Raw genomic sequence first — 19154 nt, 5'->3', positions numbered from 1 at the left:
CTGGACTGGAGCTACAACTCTCACAGACTTTCTTGCCTGAGCTGGCTTTGAACTGTGATCCTCAGATCTCCATCTCCTGCATAGCTAGGATTACAGGCATGAGCCACTGACACCTGGCTTGATTTTGTATATTTTGAGAATGCATTCCAACTTCTACAGACATGTTGCTTTTCAACAAATTCAAATTTTCACATTATCACTTAGACATTATGTGCCCTTTTTGGCTTAGGACTATCAAAACTTTTATCTTGCTTTTGGAAAGCATGCTATATTTTTACAGAATGAAAAGCAGGGAAACATTTCAGCAGATCATCATTTTACTGTTTGTTACCTAATAACTCCCACTCTGCTTGTCCTGAGTTTGGTTCTTTTGGTTTTATTTAATTTGATTGACTGGTGAAATTCATTAAATGAAAGGGGTGAAATTCATGAAATGAAAAAAAAAAAAAATCAATGCCAGAGACCCTTGTCCTTCCTTATATTACAGTTACAGGATTCAACAATAAGACTGATAGACCATTTTTCATAAGAAACAATGAATGACAAGATAACGGAATATAAATTTCAAAGCAGCCAAATAAACAGAATTCCATCTCCTGAAAAACATTCATTAAAGATAAAAGTGAGAAATGCTTCAGCTAGTGACAGATCCCATCAAGAATCAGAAAACGGGATTTAGGGAAGGCTAGAATTCAACCTGAATATGCATCAGTTCTGATTCAGTAAGCATGGGAGCAGAGGTAATATTATTGTTACAAAGGAGTCTAATTTTTTTTAAAGCTCCTCAAGTGACTGATTTGTAATGTTTCCCATATTATTCTGCTTCATAGCTGGGTTTGAGATCCACTAGCTTAATTGATCTCAAAGTATCTGATTACATTCCATAGTGATATTAATAATGAGTTACAGGAGGACCATATGTTTTTATGTAACATACTATATACCATTATACTCAGGTAAAAATATTGAAATAAGAAATTATTCAGCCAGGCACTGGTAGCTTCACAGCTGTAACAACTCAGGAAGCTGAGATCTGAAGATCACAGTTAGAAGCCAGCCCTGGCAGGAAATGTCTGAGAGACTCCAATTAACTACAAAAAGCTAGAAGTGGAGGTGTGGCTCAAATAGAATAGTGCTAGCTTTGAGCAAAAGGAGGTCTAAAACAGTGCCCAAAATTCGAGCCCCAGTAAGAAAGAAGGAAGGGAGGAAGGGAGGGAAGAAAGGTAAAAGAGATATTATGCACACATATAACAAATCATATTATTTTCCTTAAAAGCTGTTATGAAACTGGGGGTAAGGGGTTGCCACAAACTAGGTTTGCCAAATTTTTTTGCCATACAAATTTATCCCTGATATTCCATGGCACTGCATATAGTCAGTGTGTTATACCTTTTGTCATACATTAAAGCAAAATAGTGCCATACACAAAACAAAATGTTCTAAAATTAAATTGAAAACGTTTGAAAATAAAGCAGCTATGAAAGTAATGGTGATGACATTATGAGCTAATTTTAAATAGTGAGACACAGAACTCTATCTTAAGAAAAAATGAAGGAAATTATTTGAAAACAATGCATTCCAACAAGCATCTATAACATTTTGAAAAGAAAATGAGGCATTTTGTATCACAAATAAGGGAAATCTTAAATACAGCCATTTGAGCTTGCAAACCAAGCTTAGAGGCAAGTCATATTCAATGAAACTTCTTGAAAAATGTTTCACTAAGCAACATATTGACCAACCACATTTAATGAGTATAATAGAAAATTTATAGAAGAGATAATGGCCAGAAATCCATTAAACTATCTGTATAATATTCCATGCTCATGATAGAAATAATGATCTTGGTTGTTTCTCTTTTTTTAAAGTTAGGTAAGTTAAAACACTCACCTGTGTTTCATATAAGTGGGCAATGTGAAACTGAACTGCAAAGGATGGAAAACAAAAAATCATTAAAAGTACATCAGGGTTTGAGGTAAATTAGGTAAAAATAATAAAATATAATGGTAAGTATGAGCTACAATATATAGATTTAAGTATTAGAAAATACACAAACAAGCCTATTAAAGGACAAATATGGTAAGATACCATATATATTCATTGGTCATTATCAAGTTTTCTGCCATGTAATTAGTGTTAACCAACAGCAACATTAAATAGAGAAAATCTATATATTTCATGTACTTGAACACATAATATTTTCAAAGCTTCAAGACAAAAAATACAGTACAGTTAAAAAATTTAATACAAAACTATTACTACCAAGAAAACCAGCAGGTTCTTCTCACATACTAGATTTTCTTTAAGCAGCATTTATATAGAAGACATAAATAAGGATAATAGTGCTAATTTAAAAAAGAAAGAAGTTTTTATTTTCATTTATAGATCTTTAGAAGTGGACCACTTTAGCATTTTAAAAGAAAAAAAAAAAAAGAAACCACTTTAGAAGACAAGAAGTAAACTGCTCCAATATTAACACATATATCATGAAAAAAGCTACCACAATGAGTTCTCACTGTGGTGTGTACCCTGAACTCTCTCATCGATTCTTAGAAGATTTATCTGGAAGGCTTGTTAGTAATACAGATTCATGAGAGTATAATTCAGACGTCCTGGGCAAGGTCTGGAAGACTCCTTTTTTATTTACCTCTGAGAAGGATTTTTGATGCCTATTCCCTAAATCAACACATGGCAACAGATTAACTAAATAACTATGAAATACTTGTCATACAAGCAAGACAAGTAAAATATATAATGAACTTGAAATGACTATATTTGGATCAAAACTACTAAACCTCTGTAAATTAGATATTATACTCAAATATTAAGGCAAAAAAAGATCCCCTTTAAAGATGAAATATATTTTGTAAAAATACACAAAAATAATAACAAAGTTATTAGAGGGAAGGAAAACAGGGGTAGAGAAAGTTGCGGGGGGAGACAACAGAGGGAAGGGTTTCTTCTTCCTCACTTCCAATTCCAGTGCAGCTCTCTTTGAGAGGTTCAATCAAAATGGAGGGAGACTGTTACTGATTAAAAGTGAAGAAGAGATGGAAAATTCTATGCCTATTTCCCCCAATGTTTTTATTCTTCTACTAGAGATGGTAGGGAGAATAGAGAGATGATCAATAGTGAACAAGCATTCTACTATCACTGCAAACGTAGTTTTCATAGTGTCTTCCTTCTAGGCTCTATGAAATGAACCTCACTATCCTATGCATGACAATATCCAATGACATCTTTTGTACTGTGAAAAACACCACACAATTAAACTTTTGAAAAGTCTTCTTCAAGGTACAGTAAATTGTACAAGAAGGCTCCACTTAATCTCAACTGAAATGAGCATTTTTACCAAACATTGCCATAAAAGTACTGAACTTAAACTATTACTTTATAATTAAAATTAATACTAGTAAACAATCACTTTATTCTGAGGCAATCATAATGAAAAATCTCACATGACCATGATTCTACTTTTCAAACCGCAAACTGTAACTAATACCTCTTAAACGGCCTTAGAAGCATTTCTGCTATAGAGATGTTTCAAAAGTTCACTTTACTTAATTTCTACTTTAGGGGGATAGGGTGCTAGGGATGGAAGCCAGGACTTTAGGCATGCTAGACTACTGAGCTACACTTCTCCACTCCAATCTTCCCAAACTCCATAAAAATTCAACCATTTATTCATTGGTCCAACTATTTCCTTAGGCATTTCTAACACTGAGACTACTAATCCATTTTTGAATATAGTGTAGTCAAGGAGATGACTGAAATCACAGGCAAGCTGGGCAAACACTAAATTTTCCTATGACCTTTCTGTACTCCTCAAATGAACTCTTTGTTCTTTTTGCCACTTCAAGCTAAAAGGCACCAATAATTTGATTTTCATTTAGAATTATTCAACTTTTCCTAGACTTAAATTATTTATTTTTCAAGTAAGAATTGTTTTGGGTCTACAGATAATTCTTTATTTATTGGATATTTTAAAAGTACACTAAATAAACAAATATAACAAAATATATTTATTGATAAACACATCATAGTATCAACCCAATCACACTTGGAGAAGAAATCTATACGGAAACAGAAAGTAATTGTTTAATAGAAAGTCACTGTCAGAATATACTTCATAAAAGTGGCTTTCTTAAATTAAGTGAAATCATCTCAAATTTTAAATATGATATGTAAAAGTACAATAAAAACTCAAACTAAAAGCCAGGCAATAGTTAATTCTAGACTGAGATCTCAGGATCTCAGTTCAAAGCCAGCCCAGGCAGACAAGTAAAAATATTGAGAATTTTATCTCCAGTTAACCAGCAAAAAGCTAAAAGTAGAGGTGTGGCTCAAGTAGTAGAACTCCATCCTAGATTGGAAAAAGCCAGGTAAGAACATTAAGCCCTGAGTTCAAACTCCAATACCAACACCAATGCAACAGGAGAGAAACACTCTCCCCCCACCTTCAAAATGTCTTCAAAAACACCAGCAAATTTTAATAACATACAGCAAAATCAGTGAGATATATGCAGCAAAAGCAGCTGTGTATATTCATTTCCTAAAAGACTGACAAACCTTGCTTTTATTCCCAAGTAAATATGTGTGTGTACACACACACACACACACACACACACACACACACACACACACACACACACACACCATTGATCTTGGCTCTTTAGTACAGATAATTTTAATTCAACAGCACGGCCACTGTCGTATCTATTTAGACACAGGCTGTTCACAATATCTGGTGAACAAGTAGCCATGGCAACAATACAATTGCAGTAACAGTTTAGAAGGAAAAAAATGCACAAAATTTATCAGATTATTATTTTAGGTTTTTGTTATTATTTGTAATAAAACTATCTGAATACATATAGAAAACTATGGTACTTGATACTTACTTTCAGCACTGGACAAAGTGCAGGGATTACAGTCAATCAAAGCCAACTGAAAATGCTGCAAAGAGAAGAGTAAGAAAATTATTGCATTGAATTAGTTCATATAAGAAGGTCTTAAAATATTTTCAGGTATATAAGATCTCACACAATACAGAAACTATGCTATGCAAATAAAATGTACTAGCCAACCAAATGGAATCATTTTAAACATTTACTGTTAAGAATAGAGAATTTAAATACTATTTTTTATCAAGTTTACTCAATGAATTTTTTTTATTTACATGAAACAACTTGAGGGTTTAAGTCAACAATTATAAATAGGAAGTGCTATAAAACTTTAAATAGAAAACTTCACCATTGCCGGGCGCTCACGTCTGTAATCCTAGCTACTCAGGAGGCTGAGATCTGAGGATCACAGTTCAAAGCCAGCCCCAGCAAGAAAGTCCGAGAAACTCTTATCTCCAATAAACCACTTGAAAACAGGAAGTGGCGCTGTAGCTCAAGTGGTAGAGCGCACACCTTGAGCTGAAGAGCTGAGGGACAGCGCCCAGGCCCAGAGTTCAGGCCCCACAATCAGCAAAAAAAGAAAAAAAGAAAACTTCACCATTAAAAACAAACTAGAGGGGCTGGGAAGGTGGCTCAGTGGTAGAGTGCTTGCCTTGCATGCATGAGGCCCTGGGTTCGATTCCTCAGCACCACATAAGCAGGAAAAAAAAAAAAAAGCCAGAAGTGGTTGTTGTGGCTCAAGTGGTAGAGTGCTAGCCTTGAGCTGAAGAGCTGAGGGACAGCGCCCAGGCCCAGAGTTCAAGCCCCATGACTGGCAAAAAAAAAAAAAAAACTAGAATTCCAGTGACATTAGTATTAGAACAACTCTTTTATTTTAAAATGAGCCTTGCACTTTGGAAAGTAAAAAACAAAATCACTATGAGAATTATGAGAACTGTCGTAGAGGATGAAACTATCAACCAGGACAGGTTGATTACAGGCTCATTCATACCTGTAATTCTAGCTACGAAGGAGGCTGAGATCAGAGGATCACGGTTCAGAGCCAGCCTGGGCAGGAAAGTCTGTGAGACTACTATTTCAAAACAAAACAACAACAACAAAAGAGAAACAAAAACAAAAACCAGAAAACCAGAAGTGGAGCTGTGGCTCAAAGTGGTAGAATGCTAGCCTTGAGCAAAAAGAGCTCAGGGACAGACCAGACAGGAGTTCAAGGGTCACAACTGACAAAAACATATATTTGTGACAGTTAAAAGCACCAATATAGTATCTTCTAATAAAATAGTTTCTCCTAATAATATAGTATCTCCTAATAATATCAACTTGCCTACAAAAGGTTCAACACTAATGTATGACATAAATTTTTAAGAATGCAAAGTACTGAGCATACCTGGTGGGTATATAAGCAAATTAGATAACAAGCACTAGATTAGACATCAAATCTTCCATTAAAGGAAAAGAAAAGCCTTTTTTTTAATGCTTCTAAAACAAAATATAGTTCCAAAAATCCAAATTTGCATTTTAGTATCTACATTTTTAGCATTGAAAGTAAACAGTCATAGGCACAAGCTATTAAAAATAGTACCCAGGATGCAAGGTTAAATACAAGTAAGAACAGAGGAAGAGTTTTTCTCAGAAAGAAAGAAAGAAGGAAAGAAAGAAAGGAAGGAAGGAAGGAAGAAAGGAAGGAAGGGGCTGGGAAGGTGGCTGGGTGGTAGAGTGCTTGCCTTGCATGCAGGAGGCCCTGGGTTCGATTCCTCAGCACCACATAAGAAAAAAGAAAAAAGCCGGAAGAGGCACTGTGGCTCAAGTGGTAGAGCGTTAGCCTTGAGCTGAAGAGCTGAGGGACAGTGCCCAGAAGGAAGGGAAAGGAAGGAAGGAAGGAAGGGAGGGAGGGAGGGAGGGAGGGAGGGAGGGAGGGAGGGAAAAGAAGGAAAGAAAGTAAAATAACCAACGACCATGATCTGTCAAAAGGAACATGGTATACTCTAATGAAAATAGAGTTCTACTGCCAATGTCTGGAAGGAAAAGGGAAGATTTAAATCACAAAAAATGAAGTGGTTTGCACTTTCCTCAATCATAAATCCAACTTCTTGCCAGCCACAATGAATGAATGAATGGATGGATGGATGGATGGATGGATGGATGAATGAATGAATGATATCCAACAATGTGCTGAGCACTGGTAGTGCATGCCTATAATTCTAGCCATTTAGGATGACCAGATCTGGGGATCCCTGGCTCAACATCAGCCAGCACAGAAAAGTCTGAGATTCTTATGTTCAATTAACCAGAAAGGGGTGGGGGAAGGAAATAAGAGGTTGGCTCAAGTTGTAAGTCTTGAGCAAAAAAAAAAAAAAAAAAACAAGCAAGAATTTTTGAGGCCCTGGGTTCAAACTCAAATTCCAGTATATGTACAAAATATATTAATTACTATTATGAATTTTACATATGAAGAGCTGATGGTTAGATTGAAAAAGAAATACACAGGCCGGGTGCTGGTGCGTCGCACCTGTAATCCTAGCTACTGAGGAGGCTGATATCTGAGGATCACGGTTCAAAACCAGCCCAGGCAGGAAAGTCCATGAGACTCTTATCTCCAATAAACCACTAGAAAACTGGAAGTGGCACTGTGGCTCAAGTGGAAGAACACTTGCCTTGAACTGAAGAGCTGAGGGACAATGCCCAAGCCCAGAGTTCAAGCCCTATGACTGACCAAAAAAAAAAAAAAAAAAAAAAAAGAAATAAAAAGAAATACACAGTGTAACTAATAACAAGAATTTTTTTTTCTTTTCTTAATGATAGGTTCAGCTAGCTATGGGACCATGGGAAAATGCAAAAGGAACTTATAATGGAAGATGAGATCACAAGGTCTCAGAAAAGAATACTGTAATTAAACTTCTGAACTCATCCCTACAGACTGGTCCTGGGGATAGGAATTTGTCATGTGACCAATAAGTATTCAAACCCCAAGGCCTGGCATCTCTGACTCCATTGTGTATTTGTCACTGTTCTAAGTCTTTCTCTTAATAGTCATTCTTCAAACACTTTGGGTTCTAGAAAAAACAGGATTGACTGGTAATATCTTTATGAACAAAGAACTAAAACTATACTTAAGGAGTAATAGAACCTTACAAGACACATCAACTGCCTGCAAGGGAGGATAATTACCTATAATGATCTGGCTGCACCCTGAGGCCACAGTAATCATCTCATGGGAACCAGATTGCTCCCCTGACATGGTGACAGCAGTAACAACCAACTTCTAGGGACCCCCAGAGAACCAGAATGGAGATAATGATAATCTAGACCAGACCTACAATGAAGACACGAACTATGCATACCTTTGTCCCTTGACCTTCCTATTTAATACTCATGTCTGAAGGTGACTAAAGATGAACTAAAGTGCCAGCTTTCCAACATGACACATAATCTCCTTTCTCTGTCATATATCTTTCCTAATAAACTTCCCTATCACTTTCACTATGTTCTAATATTGCCTGAATTCTTGTCTTGCCAGACTGAAGGAATGAGGTTAATTACCTGGGCTGACTTTGAGGTAACATTAAGACTATAACAAAATAATGTGCTAACAATTTTTAGTATCTGTTAAAGTAAAATGAATGGGTGGTAAGAGTTGCCTCATGAGATTCAATATATAGTGGTGATGTTACTTTCAATACTGAAAGATACTCAAGTACAAATAAAAAGTACCCAAAAATTAAAATGCAGATCTCTTGACCTGAGTTTGTATCTCAAGCAATTTCTACAAAAACTGCAAATGTAGCTACTGCCCTGGTATGTTAATATTCTGTAGATCATTCCTAAAGAATTTCTTTGCCTTCTTAGCACCACATTTTAGGCCAAATCTTAGGAGAAACACTAAATCTTACAGTTTTAAACTTCCCACAAAATTCTGCAAATTCTGTTTGAAGACAACAGTTAATTACAATCCCCTTAAAAAAAAACAACAACTGAGTCACATAAGAGTCTTCTCTCTCAAATCAAATCACTCAGTCTAGAACATTAAATTTGCTAGAATTTCCATAATGCCAATTGGAAGAAGTAAGCAACAGGAAGAAAACAGGGCATGAATGGAAAATTGCCAATTTTTAATATTTTCAGTTGACCTAATAAAAGAATATATGGATAAAGGGGGAATAAAGAAACATTATAGATACTTCAGAAATTTATAGTATGGAAAAAATTAAATTAATATGTAATATTCAAATGCTCAACGGTGAATGTGTGAAACAAATGATTTGTGCATTCTACAATAAGTAAAAATAATAAAAGACAAGGACTTCACAGATATCAAAGATAGCCAATTGGAAGACATAAGCAACAGGAAGAAAACAGGGCATAAATGGAAAATTGCCAATTTTTAATATTTTCAGACAGTTGACCTAACAAAAGTATATATGGATAAATGGCCAATAAAGAAACATTACAGATACTTCAGAAATTTATGGTATGGAAAAAATTAAATTAATATGTAATCTTCAAATGTTCAACGGTGAATGTGTGAAACAAATGATTTGTGCATTCTATAATAAGTAAAAATAATAAAAGACAAAGACTTCACATATATCAAAGATAGTTTCTAAAAGGAGGTACTGTATCACCATACCTTAACTTATATTTCTCCCTTAATACACTGGCATTTTTAAATGACAATAAAGTTCCTGAGTTTTGGGATGGAAGCATGACTCACCAGTATCTCACCAGCCTACCAGGCATGAGACCTGAATTCAAACCATAGTAGTACCCCCCCTACTCCATCAACAAAAAAGTATCCTGAGTTTTAGGGGTATCAGATCACGTTGGACACCTGGAAATTGAAGTAGTTCCCAAAGAGCAATATTTTTTAAAAAGCAGAATTGCTACTTTACTCAGAAGTTCTATGTCACACATCAAAGGAGGGTAGGCTTGCTAAATAAACTGATGAACTGAGACATTCAGACAGTGTCCATTTGTATAAAAAATGAATTTTGTAAGATCATCTTCTTGTTTCCTTTTTAAATTGCCTTTGCAGCCTTCATTGTAACTAGGGATTTTATCATTTTACTTATAGTAGACATTTTATAATTTCATTATGAAACCATTCAAGAAACACCAATACCCTATAAAATGCCAAGCTAAAACACATATTTTTCATTCGAGTTCAACCCAACTTTGCGATTCTCATCTTCCTATGCCTTTCATATTAAATCCTTCATTTAGCATATGTTATCTTCAAATATGGAAATATAGAAAAACTTATATTGGCAACAATCCAGAGGTTCCTATTAAAAAGCATATAAACAAAAATCATCCGTTGAAAGTCAAAAAGGTTTTAAGCTGATACAGTTTAGAAACATTTTAGTATGTAAACATTACAGAGAATTTCTACATAGTCTTCATTAAATTTAACAGATGTATTGACATTAACTGATTGAAGAATATGGTTGTCAGCACAAAAGTGGAATTGTATCTTATTTTCAATCACCAGTCTTACAAAGAAGTAATTTTAAGTCTACCAAGGATGTGAAAATTAGGAATACTATTTAAAAAAAAAAAACTATGTCAAAATTTGAGTACTTTTAGAGAACACTGCTTCAAATATAAGTAATTCCCATTAATACCATTAAAAGGTGATGAAGTAAAACCCTGACTGAAGTAACTGTATAGAGTTAAACTAAACCCAACTAGAAGGATGTTTTCTGAAGCAGAGAAGAACAGAAATAACAAAACAGCATGGAAAACTGCCATTCTAGAATTGATTTCAAATTAAGAATTAGAATTGATTTACAAATTAAGAATGTAATCTCATTACACACCAGTAGCTCATACCTGTAATTTTAGCTACTCAGGAGGCTAAGATCTAAGGATTGCAGCTAAAAGATAGCCAGGGCAGCAAAGTCCATGAGACTCTTATGTGGCTCAAGTAGTAGAACCCTAGCCTTGAGCAAAAAAAAAAAAAGCCTTAGGGACAGCACCCTGGCTTTGAGTTCAAGCCTCAGGACTGACACAAAAAAAGAAAAGAAAAAGAAAAACTGTATCTAGAGATAAGTGGTAAGATTCTTACTAAACACATGGCCAGTCCTGGGGTTTGAACTCAGGGCTTGGGCACTGTCCATGAGGTAGCACAAGGCTAGCACTCTACCACTTGAGGCACAGCACCACTTCTGGCTTTTTCTATTTATGCGATACTGAGGAATCAAACCCAGGACTTGATTCATGCTAGGCAAGCACATTCCCAGCCCCACATGAAATCTTAATTGCAGTCATGAAATAAACGGAGGGGAAAAGTAATGTTGAATTACAAGAATAGGGGAACATAAAGAGTTTATTTGCATCTGCCCTCTCCTTAGGAATGGTAAAAACACAATAGCTCATTTTTACAGAGTTCATAAAGCTAAGTGTTTAGCGCTGTTGATTTCAATAAGTTTCTTGTGCCCAGGCTACAAAATAAAGAGATATACCCTGAATCCTCTGGCCTGAGGGGAGGAACAGGGGTCCGCAGCTTTTCTTACCCCGCGCCCCCCCCACGGCCTTCAATGCTTTGCTCTTTTCAGTCTCTTAATATAAATAATTTTTTAAAAGATTGTTTAGATATAAGCATTTTTTAAATTCCTCTCCTATAGAACAAAGCACTTGTTAGTCTGGGGATAAAAAATGGATATGGAAAAATGAGCTTAAAAATCAACACACACACCACCAACAACAACAACAACAACAAATGCAGCATTGGTACTCAATTGTACTCATTGCCTGACTTATGAATGGTAACCCTTCTGTACTTCACCTTTATAATAACAACTAAAAAATTCTAAAAAGTAAATAAAAACAAAAACAGGAATTTAAAAAGGAATATGATTTCAAAATATCTTTTGGGTTTTAAGCAACTTACGTATTAATCATAATTCAATTTTGTAAAAAAAATTAAAAATACAAGGTAATTTTTACATATCAGGAAGAATATTATGTCATTTTTAGGTAAATGTATAGACCTGAAAAAAATCATATTGAGTGAAATAAGTCAGGCTCAGAAAGACAAAAGGTACATTTTTTTCTCCCAAATGTGGTTGGTAGACCTAAAATACATACATATTAAAAAACACATACAGTACCATATATACACATAAATGATCAAACTGATTGAAGTATGATATACACAAGAGAGAGATTTCTCATTTAAACAAAATGAGTTAGCAAAAGTAAAGCTGAGGGCTAGGAAGGTGGCTCAGTGGTAGAATGCTTGCCTTGTATGCATGAGACCCTGGGTTCGATTCCTCAGCACCACATAAGCAGAAAAGGCCAGAAGTGGTGCGATGGCTCAAGTGGTAGAGCGCTAGCCTTGAGCTGAAGAGTTGAGGGACAGCACCCATGCCCAGAGTTCAGGCCCCACGACTGGACACCCCCCCCCCAAAAAAAAGTAGAGCTGAAACATATCTTGATTGAACAAGATTGGGACTAAAAGGAGGGAGATGAATGAATGGGAAAATGTACATACTTGAAAATGGAACTAAGAATCTTGAATCTTGAGAAGATGGATAGGGATGGGATAGGTGGCAGAGATAATAGAAACCCCTTTATACAAGTATTTCAAGATAATAATTTTTTTAAAGGAGGGGGAAAAGCCATACATAAACACATAACATTACCTGACCAGAAAATAGTATTTGTGAATGTGAGATACCATGGCAAAACCGCTGAGCAAGTAATACAGTGTTAACAAGAAGAGCATTCGAAAGTTGAAACGTCTAGAATGAAATGTGGGTAGTAGGGAGATACTCTGGCAAGTAGAGAGGGGAAAGAATGTGATTATAATCATAATAACCTATGTGCTTCCGTGAAAATAGAATAAGAAACTCAATGAGCTAGGCATCTGTGGATCATGTTTGTAATCCTACCTACTCAGGCGGATGAGATCTGAGGATAGCAGTTTGAAGCCAGCCTGGGCAGGAAAGTTCAAGAGATTCTAATGTCAATTAACCACCAGAAAAGCTGGAAGTGGAGATGTGGCTCAAAGTGATAGTGTGCTAGACTTGAGCGAAAAAGCTCAGTGACAGCATCAAGGCCCTGAGTTCAAGCCCCATGAGCAACCAAAAATGGACAGGACAGGACAGGAAAATGGATAAGAAAAAAGAAAATGGAAAAAAGGAAAAAGGAAGGGAAGGTGGAAGGGGGAGGGGAGGGGGAGGGGAGGGGGAGGGGAGGGGAAGGGAAGGGGAAGGGGAAGAGGAAGGGGAAGCGAATTCAATGAGAGACGGATGAAAAGAGTGGCTGATGGAAGGGGGGAGACTGATAAAAATTCTTTGTATCCATAAATGGATATGTTCAAATACCCCTGTACAACTAATTGATGGTAATAAAAAAAAATAAACATACTCATATCAAAGGTTGAGAAGAGAGAGAGGGAGAGAAAGAGGGGGAAGGGGAGAAGGGTGAGAGGGAAGGGGGTAGAGGAAGAAAGGAAAGGGAAAGGGAAAGGGAAAGGAAGTCAAATTGGGACCTGATATTTCATGTTATGGCACTAGCTAGAAAGCAAGAGGGCAGCTCTTTCTTTGGGTTCTGCCATGAATTAATAAGGCATTTGGGCTTTTGTGATTATGAGGTACCCCCATTCCTGTAAATAAGTCTTGTGGGACTAATTCATTCTTTTTCCATGCTTCCTAAGACAGATACCCACCAGTTTCAGCAAAGATGCAATCCTTTTATCACCACTGTCTCTCCTCCTGCCTGACTAGTGAATTTTGGTTTCAGAAATCAGGTTCCTCAAAATAATTATTAATGAAAAATTTAATTTGTGGTGAATATAAAGACACCATTTACTAAAAACTGAGATCCTGTTCCCACCAGTCCTTACTTTAAATGTGACTAGACAGCCAGACTCTCTGGCTGGCAGGGAAGGTCAGAAACTGGGATTAGAGGAGGAGCCTTCTACAAAAAAAAAAAAAAAAATTACAGGCTTAATCCTTCTTCACTGAAGTATAAGGAGACATCTGTCCTTAAAGAGTATTTTAAGGACAATTGGGCTGAATTGGGGGGGAGGGTGCAAGGTAAGAGAAAGAGAGGATGAATTCCTCTATCTCCCAGAGGAGACATTCTGGGTTGCTTTAATTTTCTTCCTTCTATCTCTCCAGATACAAACAATTGAAGATGGAATGGGAACAGTGGCTAGTATTCCTCATGATTCTCCATTAAGAGTTTAGTTTTTAAAACTGAGACTTGAGGGGTAAAGGATGAGAAGTTAATTGATTGTAATACAATATGGCCTCAATACAAATTAGATAGCGGAAGATCTTGGCCTGTAAATGGGAGCTTTAATTTTAATACAATTCTCTACCTAGATTTATTTTGAAAAAGGCAAGGAAAATAGTCTGAAATCCTTCATGCACAGGGTTTCCGTCTCCTTCATTGTTAAAACAAAACAAAACACCTCAGATGCTTTCCTGAGGACCCTGGGAAATTCTTAGATAGATTTGAAGAATAACTACCACTTTCAACTTAACCTGGAAAGACTCACATGTTCTATTATCATTCTGCTGCGGTCTGAAGAGAAGCCCAGCATTTGGACAGTGGCTCAAATTCATGCTCATACTGTTTGTGTGAGGGGTGAAACTAAACCAAGTTGAGATAATTGAAGGAATAAAGCTATCAATGCAGAAAGATGTTAATTATGATAGAGGATCTCACCTAGAGAAAAGATGAAAACTCTAACCTGTCCTTAGTAAGGTTAACAAAGGTCCTGAGAAAACTAGGAGCTCAAATACAATTGACTGGTAAACACTTCTGGTGGTGTTGTTTTCCAGTAAGCATCAGATACCTGTCATAACCTATAGAAGATGGATCCTCGGACTCCACTGCAAAGATGAGTACATTTCATCTTTGAGGTTTTCAAGAATGGAAGAAAAAAAGATTAAGAAGTCAGTTACAAACAGAAGGACAGACCCAACTGTTTGCTGGAAGGCAACGACAAATACTGGTTATGATTATGTATGGAAATTTCCTTCTAAAAGAAAGCCAACAGCCCAAATAAAACTATAAGCAGCAGGTAGATTTTGGTAACTGGAATGGGAAATGTTATAATTATAGAGACACAGGGAACTGAAAAGCTAAATGGTTTAAAGAGTCACAAGATCCAGGGACATACCTCTTCTGTCATGAGTTAAAACACTGGGGAAAGGATAGTCCTTCTTTCCAGAGAGGTAGCAGGGACATACTTGCTTCTAAAATGAAGGTCCCTGGCCATTCAAGATACCAGAGAGTTCCTACTATTCCAGCCCCAACAGCCCAACACCCAATATTCTATGAGGTATCTCGAGATAGCTAAAAGATTAATTTTCATCGATAACAGGATCCAATTTTCTGTGTTAATTGACTTCCCTGGGTGTCTTTCTTAACAGAACTGCATGGTAATCAGCATTAACAAAACCAAAGATCAAATGACTCAATGCTCTCCTGACTTACAGGTATACAAATTTTATATTCTCTCAAAGAGTCCTTGTTTGACCAGAATATACAGCTCCTTTACTGGGCAGAGATACTCTGATTACTGAAGAACAAATAAATGTCTTTTTATAAACTGCTGTGTGTAGGAAGATATTTTGAGATTTTTTTCTTTCTGGGTCTTCACTAAGGATTTTATCGGGAAAAAAATAATTCTGTCTAAGTTCCAAACTTTTATGAAAGTCGTTTCAAAATATAAATTGGAAAGAATAAGTATAAAGAGATCAGCAAGGAAGACATGGGGATGTGTTTTTAGAAAAGAATTTTTGTAATTACTTTTGTCCTAAAGGACTGTTCCAAAATGGAAAAGGGATTATTAGTATTAAGGTCTCAGAAGGTTCACGAGAATAGCAGAATGTATATTAAAAATGGAATTTATAAAAGGTTTGGATGTGTAATTAAGTTGGCTATCGATTAAAATATTTTTAATCTATACTTTAAGATTTCCTTGTTTAGTTCATGTAAACTAAGAAAAACAACACCTAAGATTTTCTAAAGTATAAATTTATTTACTGATGGAAAACAAAATTAATTTTCCGTGTCTATAACAATGCTGTCTTTAAAATATTCTGTTCTTATTAATATATGTCAAACACTGGAGGAAAGATGTTATTTTATCAAAATAGTTGCTTATACAGCTGGAGTAATGGCTCAGCGGTAGCCATAAAATTCCAAGTTCCAACCCCACGATTGCGCCCCTCCCCCACAAAGTTCTTCATATATTCTGATAATTTTGTCAGGTTTGGAAACAGCCCTAAATAAATCAGTCTATCTAAGCATTGATTTATATTAAGTGACTGTAATTTAACACTTTACTAATAATACACAGGATATGTTTAAACTTTAAATATTCTGTGAAACTTTACAGTGTTAGAAATATCTAAGTTTAATACATGCAACATATCCAGCAAATGTTCTTTTTTTATACAATATATAGAGAGCTAAATGTATGTTACTGCACACAAAACAAGTCTATTTTGGGTTGCTGATACTGTCTCCTTAACTTACAAGAATTTTAAAACTTTGATTTCTGTTAGTGATGCACATCTATTGCACCTAGCCAAAGATTTTTAATTGTAATTCCAAAGTAAAAGCTATGCCAATATGTACTGGGGTCATCTATGTAACTATGATGCTAATATGCATTTGTATTCCCCAAATACATAGGCTTTCTAAACTGTCATGCTTAATAAAACATTTTACCAACCTTCCTTTTGCAGGTTTATATATATATGTTCCAAAATGTAATGATGGTGCTGGGATAATGCTGTCAATCATAATTATTATCTTAAAATACTATATGCAATGGAAATAACAAGACTGCTCTGTAAATGGCTAACCCATTTTTAGGTGATTCTAAGATTTTGTCATCTATAGTCTGAATCCTTCTCTATGGCATTTATAATCAGATTCATGGATATACTACTTGCAACTATTATAATTTTGGCTCTATTATTACAAATCTGATGTTATAAAAAACAAAGAGACTAATGAAAATGTTTGTTCTCTACGGCTCACTGTACTATGGCAGATTCTAAACTTACTCTTTAGAGAAAAAGATTAACAACTAAAAACACCTTAAGAAGGAAATTATGGTTCTATATGAGGATGCTTTCTCCTTAATTTCTCGAATCTCTACATAAAAACTACAGATCTTTCAGCAAAAGGTAAAATATGTAGGCTACTTTGAAACTCCAGGGAACTACTGAACTGAGAAAAGAAAAAGACTTCTTAAAATTAGGGATACATGAGAGGAAGGGGATTCATGACAAAACTTACCTGAAAAATGTGTAATTCTAACGGATTTGGACACATGATGTAGGGTAATAATTAAGCCTTTATGAGACAAGCAGGACCTATTATAAACATCTGGAGTAACTTAGAAACAACAAAATAAGCTTCTGCCAATGTAATGGAGAAATAACACCATATAATATCATACGATTGAAAAGTAAGTTTAGCATTAACATCAAATTTCTTCCTCCTCCCCCCCAACCGGTTTTTTATTTGTTTTTGGTCAGTCATGAGACTTGAACTCAAGACCTGGGTGCTGTCCTTGAGCTCTTTTTTTTGTTTTTTTTTGTTTCTGTTTTATTTTTTATTGTGAAAATACTGTACAGAGGGGTTACAATTACATGGGCAAGATAGTAAGTACATTTCTTATCAAGCATTGTAGCCTCCTCCTTTGTTTACCCTTCCCATCCCTTCCCATCCCCCCCCCCGCCCCCCCCCCCCAAAGTTGTAAAGTTCGTTTTCGACATGACAACTTGTACTTCTCATTGTTGCAACGGGTCCACTTGTATCCTTATTTAAACGACTTGTTTTTCCCCTTCTCCTCCACAAATTATACCGACATCAAATACAGTGAAAGCAGGGGTTATACTGTGGAGGAGGAACATACAAAGCAACAAAGAAATAATCTTATAAATGCGTTAGAAACAAATGCATGAAAGAAAAAAAAACATTTAAATACATATCTTAGGGTTCATTTTCCTAACTTCACCTTATCTGACCTTTTCTGCTTGACTCATACATATACTAGATATTGCAAATAAGGGAAACCATGGGACCTATGTTTCTTTGGGCTTGGCTTACTTCGTTTAATATAATTTTTTCCAAGTCTTTCCATTTCCTAACAAATGGGGCAATGTCATTCTTTCTGATGGAGGCATAGAATTCCATTATGTATATATACCACATTTTCTTGATCCATTCATCTACTGAGGGGCATCTGGGCTGGTTCCCTATCTTAGCTATGGTAAATAATGCTGCAATAAACATAGTAGTGCTGGTAGCTTAGTGTGGTCTTGTTTGTAAACATTTGGGTAAATGCCCAAAAGTGGGATTGCTGGGTCATAGGGGAGCTAGCTCTATGTGGAGTCTTTTGAGGAACCTCCATACTGCTCTCCAAAGTGGTTGAACAAGTTTACATTCCCACCAACAATGAAGTAAGGTTCCCTTCTGTCCACATCCTCTCCAGCATCTGTTGTTATTAGAGGTCTGATTTTTGCCATTCTAACTGGGGTGAGGTGGTATCTCAATGTTGTTTTGATTTGCATTTCTTTTATGGCTAGGGAGGTTGAGCATTTCTTCATGTGTCTATTGGCTATTCTTCTTTCTTCTTCAGAGAAGTTTCTCTTTAAGTCTTTAGCCCACTTATTTATTGGGTAGTTGTTTCTTTGAGGATTTGTTGTTGGGGGATTTAATTTTTTGAGTTCCAAGTATATTTTAGATATGAGACCCTTGTCCATTGTATGGCTAGTGAAGATCTTCTCCCAATCCGTAGGCTTTCTATTGATCTTGCTAGCTATGTCCTTTGCCATGCAGAAGCTCTGCAACTTCATGCAATCCCATTTGTGCAACCTTTGATTTGTTGTGTTTCCAGGTCTCTATTAAGAAAATTTTGGCCTGTGCCAAGGAGACCTAGGGTTTCTCCTATTCCATGTCCCTGAGCTCTTTTGCTCAAGGCTAGTTGTGCTCTCTAACATTTTGAGCCACAGCACCACTTCTGGTTTCTGGTGGTTAATTGGAAATAAGTCTCACAGACTTTACTGCCTAGGCTGGCGTCAAACTATAATCCTCAGATCTCAGTTTCCTAAGTAGTTAGGATTACAGGAGCGTGAGCCACCATCACATGGCAACTTCACATTTCTGATAGACAAAATATTAATAATAACAACAAAAAGAGCCGGGCGCTGGTGGCTCACGCCTGTAATCCTAGCTACTCAGGAGGCTGAGATCTGAGGATCGCGGTTCAAA

The 19154-nt window shown here is 36.0% G+C and overlaps 1 protein-coding gene across 9 annotated transcripts in view; it reads right to left on the bottom strand.

Moving 5' to 3' along the window:
- Kdm6a (lysine demethylase 6A) overlaps window positions 1-19154 on the bottom strand; it is a 176854-nt gene that overhangs the window by 67229 nt on the left and 90471 nt on the right. For all 9 annotated transcript variants that reach the window (XM_042683584.1, XM_042683591.1, XM_042683583.1 and 6 more), the window contains exons 7-8: window positions 4902-4956; window positions 1891-1925 (exon numbers count right to left, since the gene is read on the bottom strand). In XM_042683584.1, coding sequence (XP_042539518.1) covers window positions 1891-1925; window positions 4902-4956 — 90 coding nt within the window. The remainder of the gene's footprint in view (window positions 1-1890; window positions 1926-4901; window positions 4957-19154) is intronic.

This window comes from Dipodomys spectabilis, unplaced genomic scaffold (genome assembly GCF_019054845.1).
Source record: "Dipodomys spectabilis isolate Male_0828 unplaced genomic scaffold, ASM1905484v1 ptg000082l, whole genome shotgun sequence".
Lineage (NCBI taxonomy): Eukaryota > Metazoa > Chordata > Mammalia > Rodentia > Heteromyidae > Dipodomys > Dipodomys spectabilis.
Note: the sequence above shows the minus strand (reverse complement) of the source record. Positions and strands in the feature narration are given on the sequence as shown.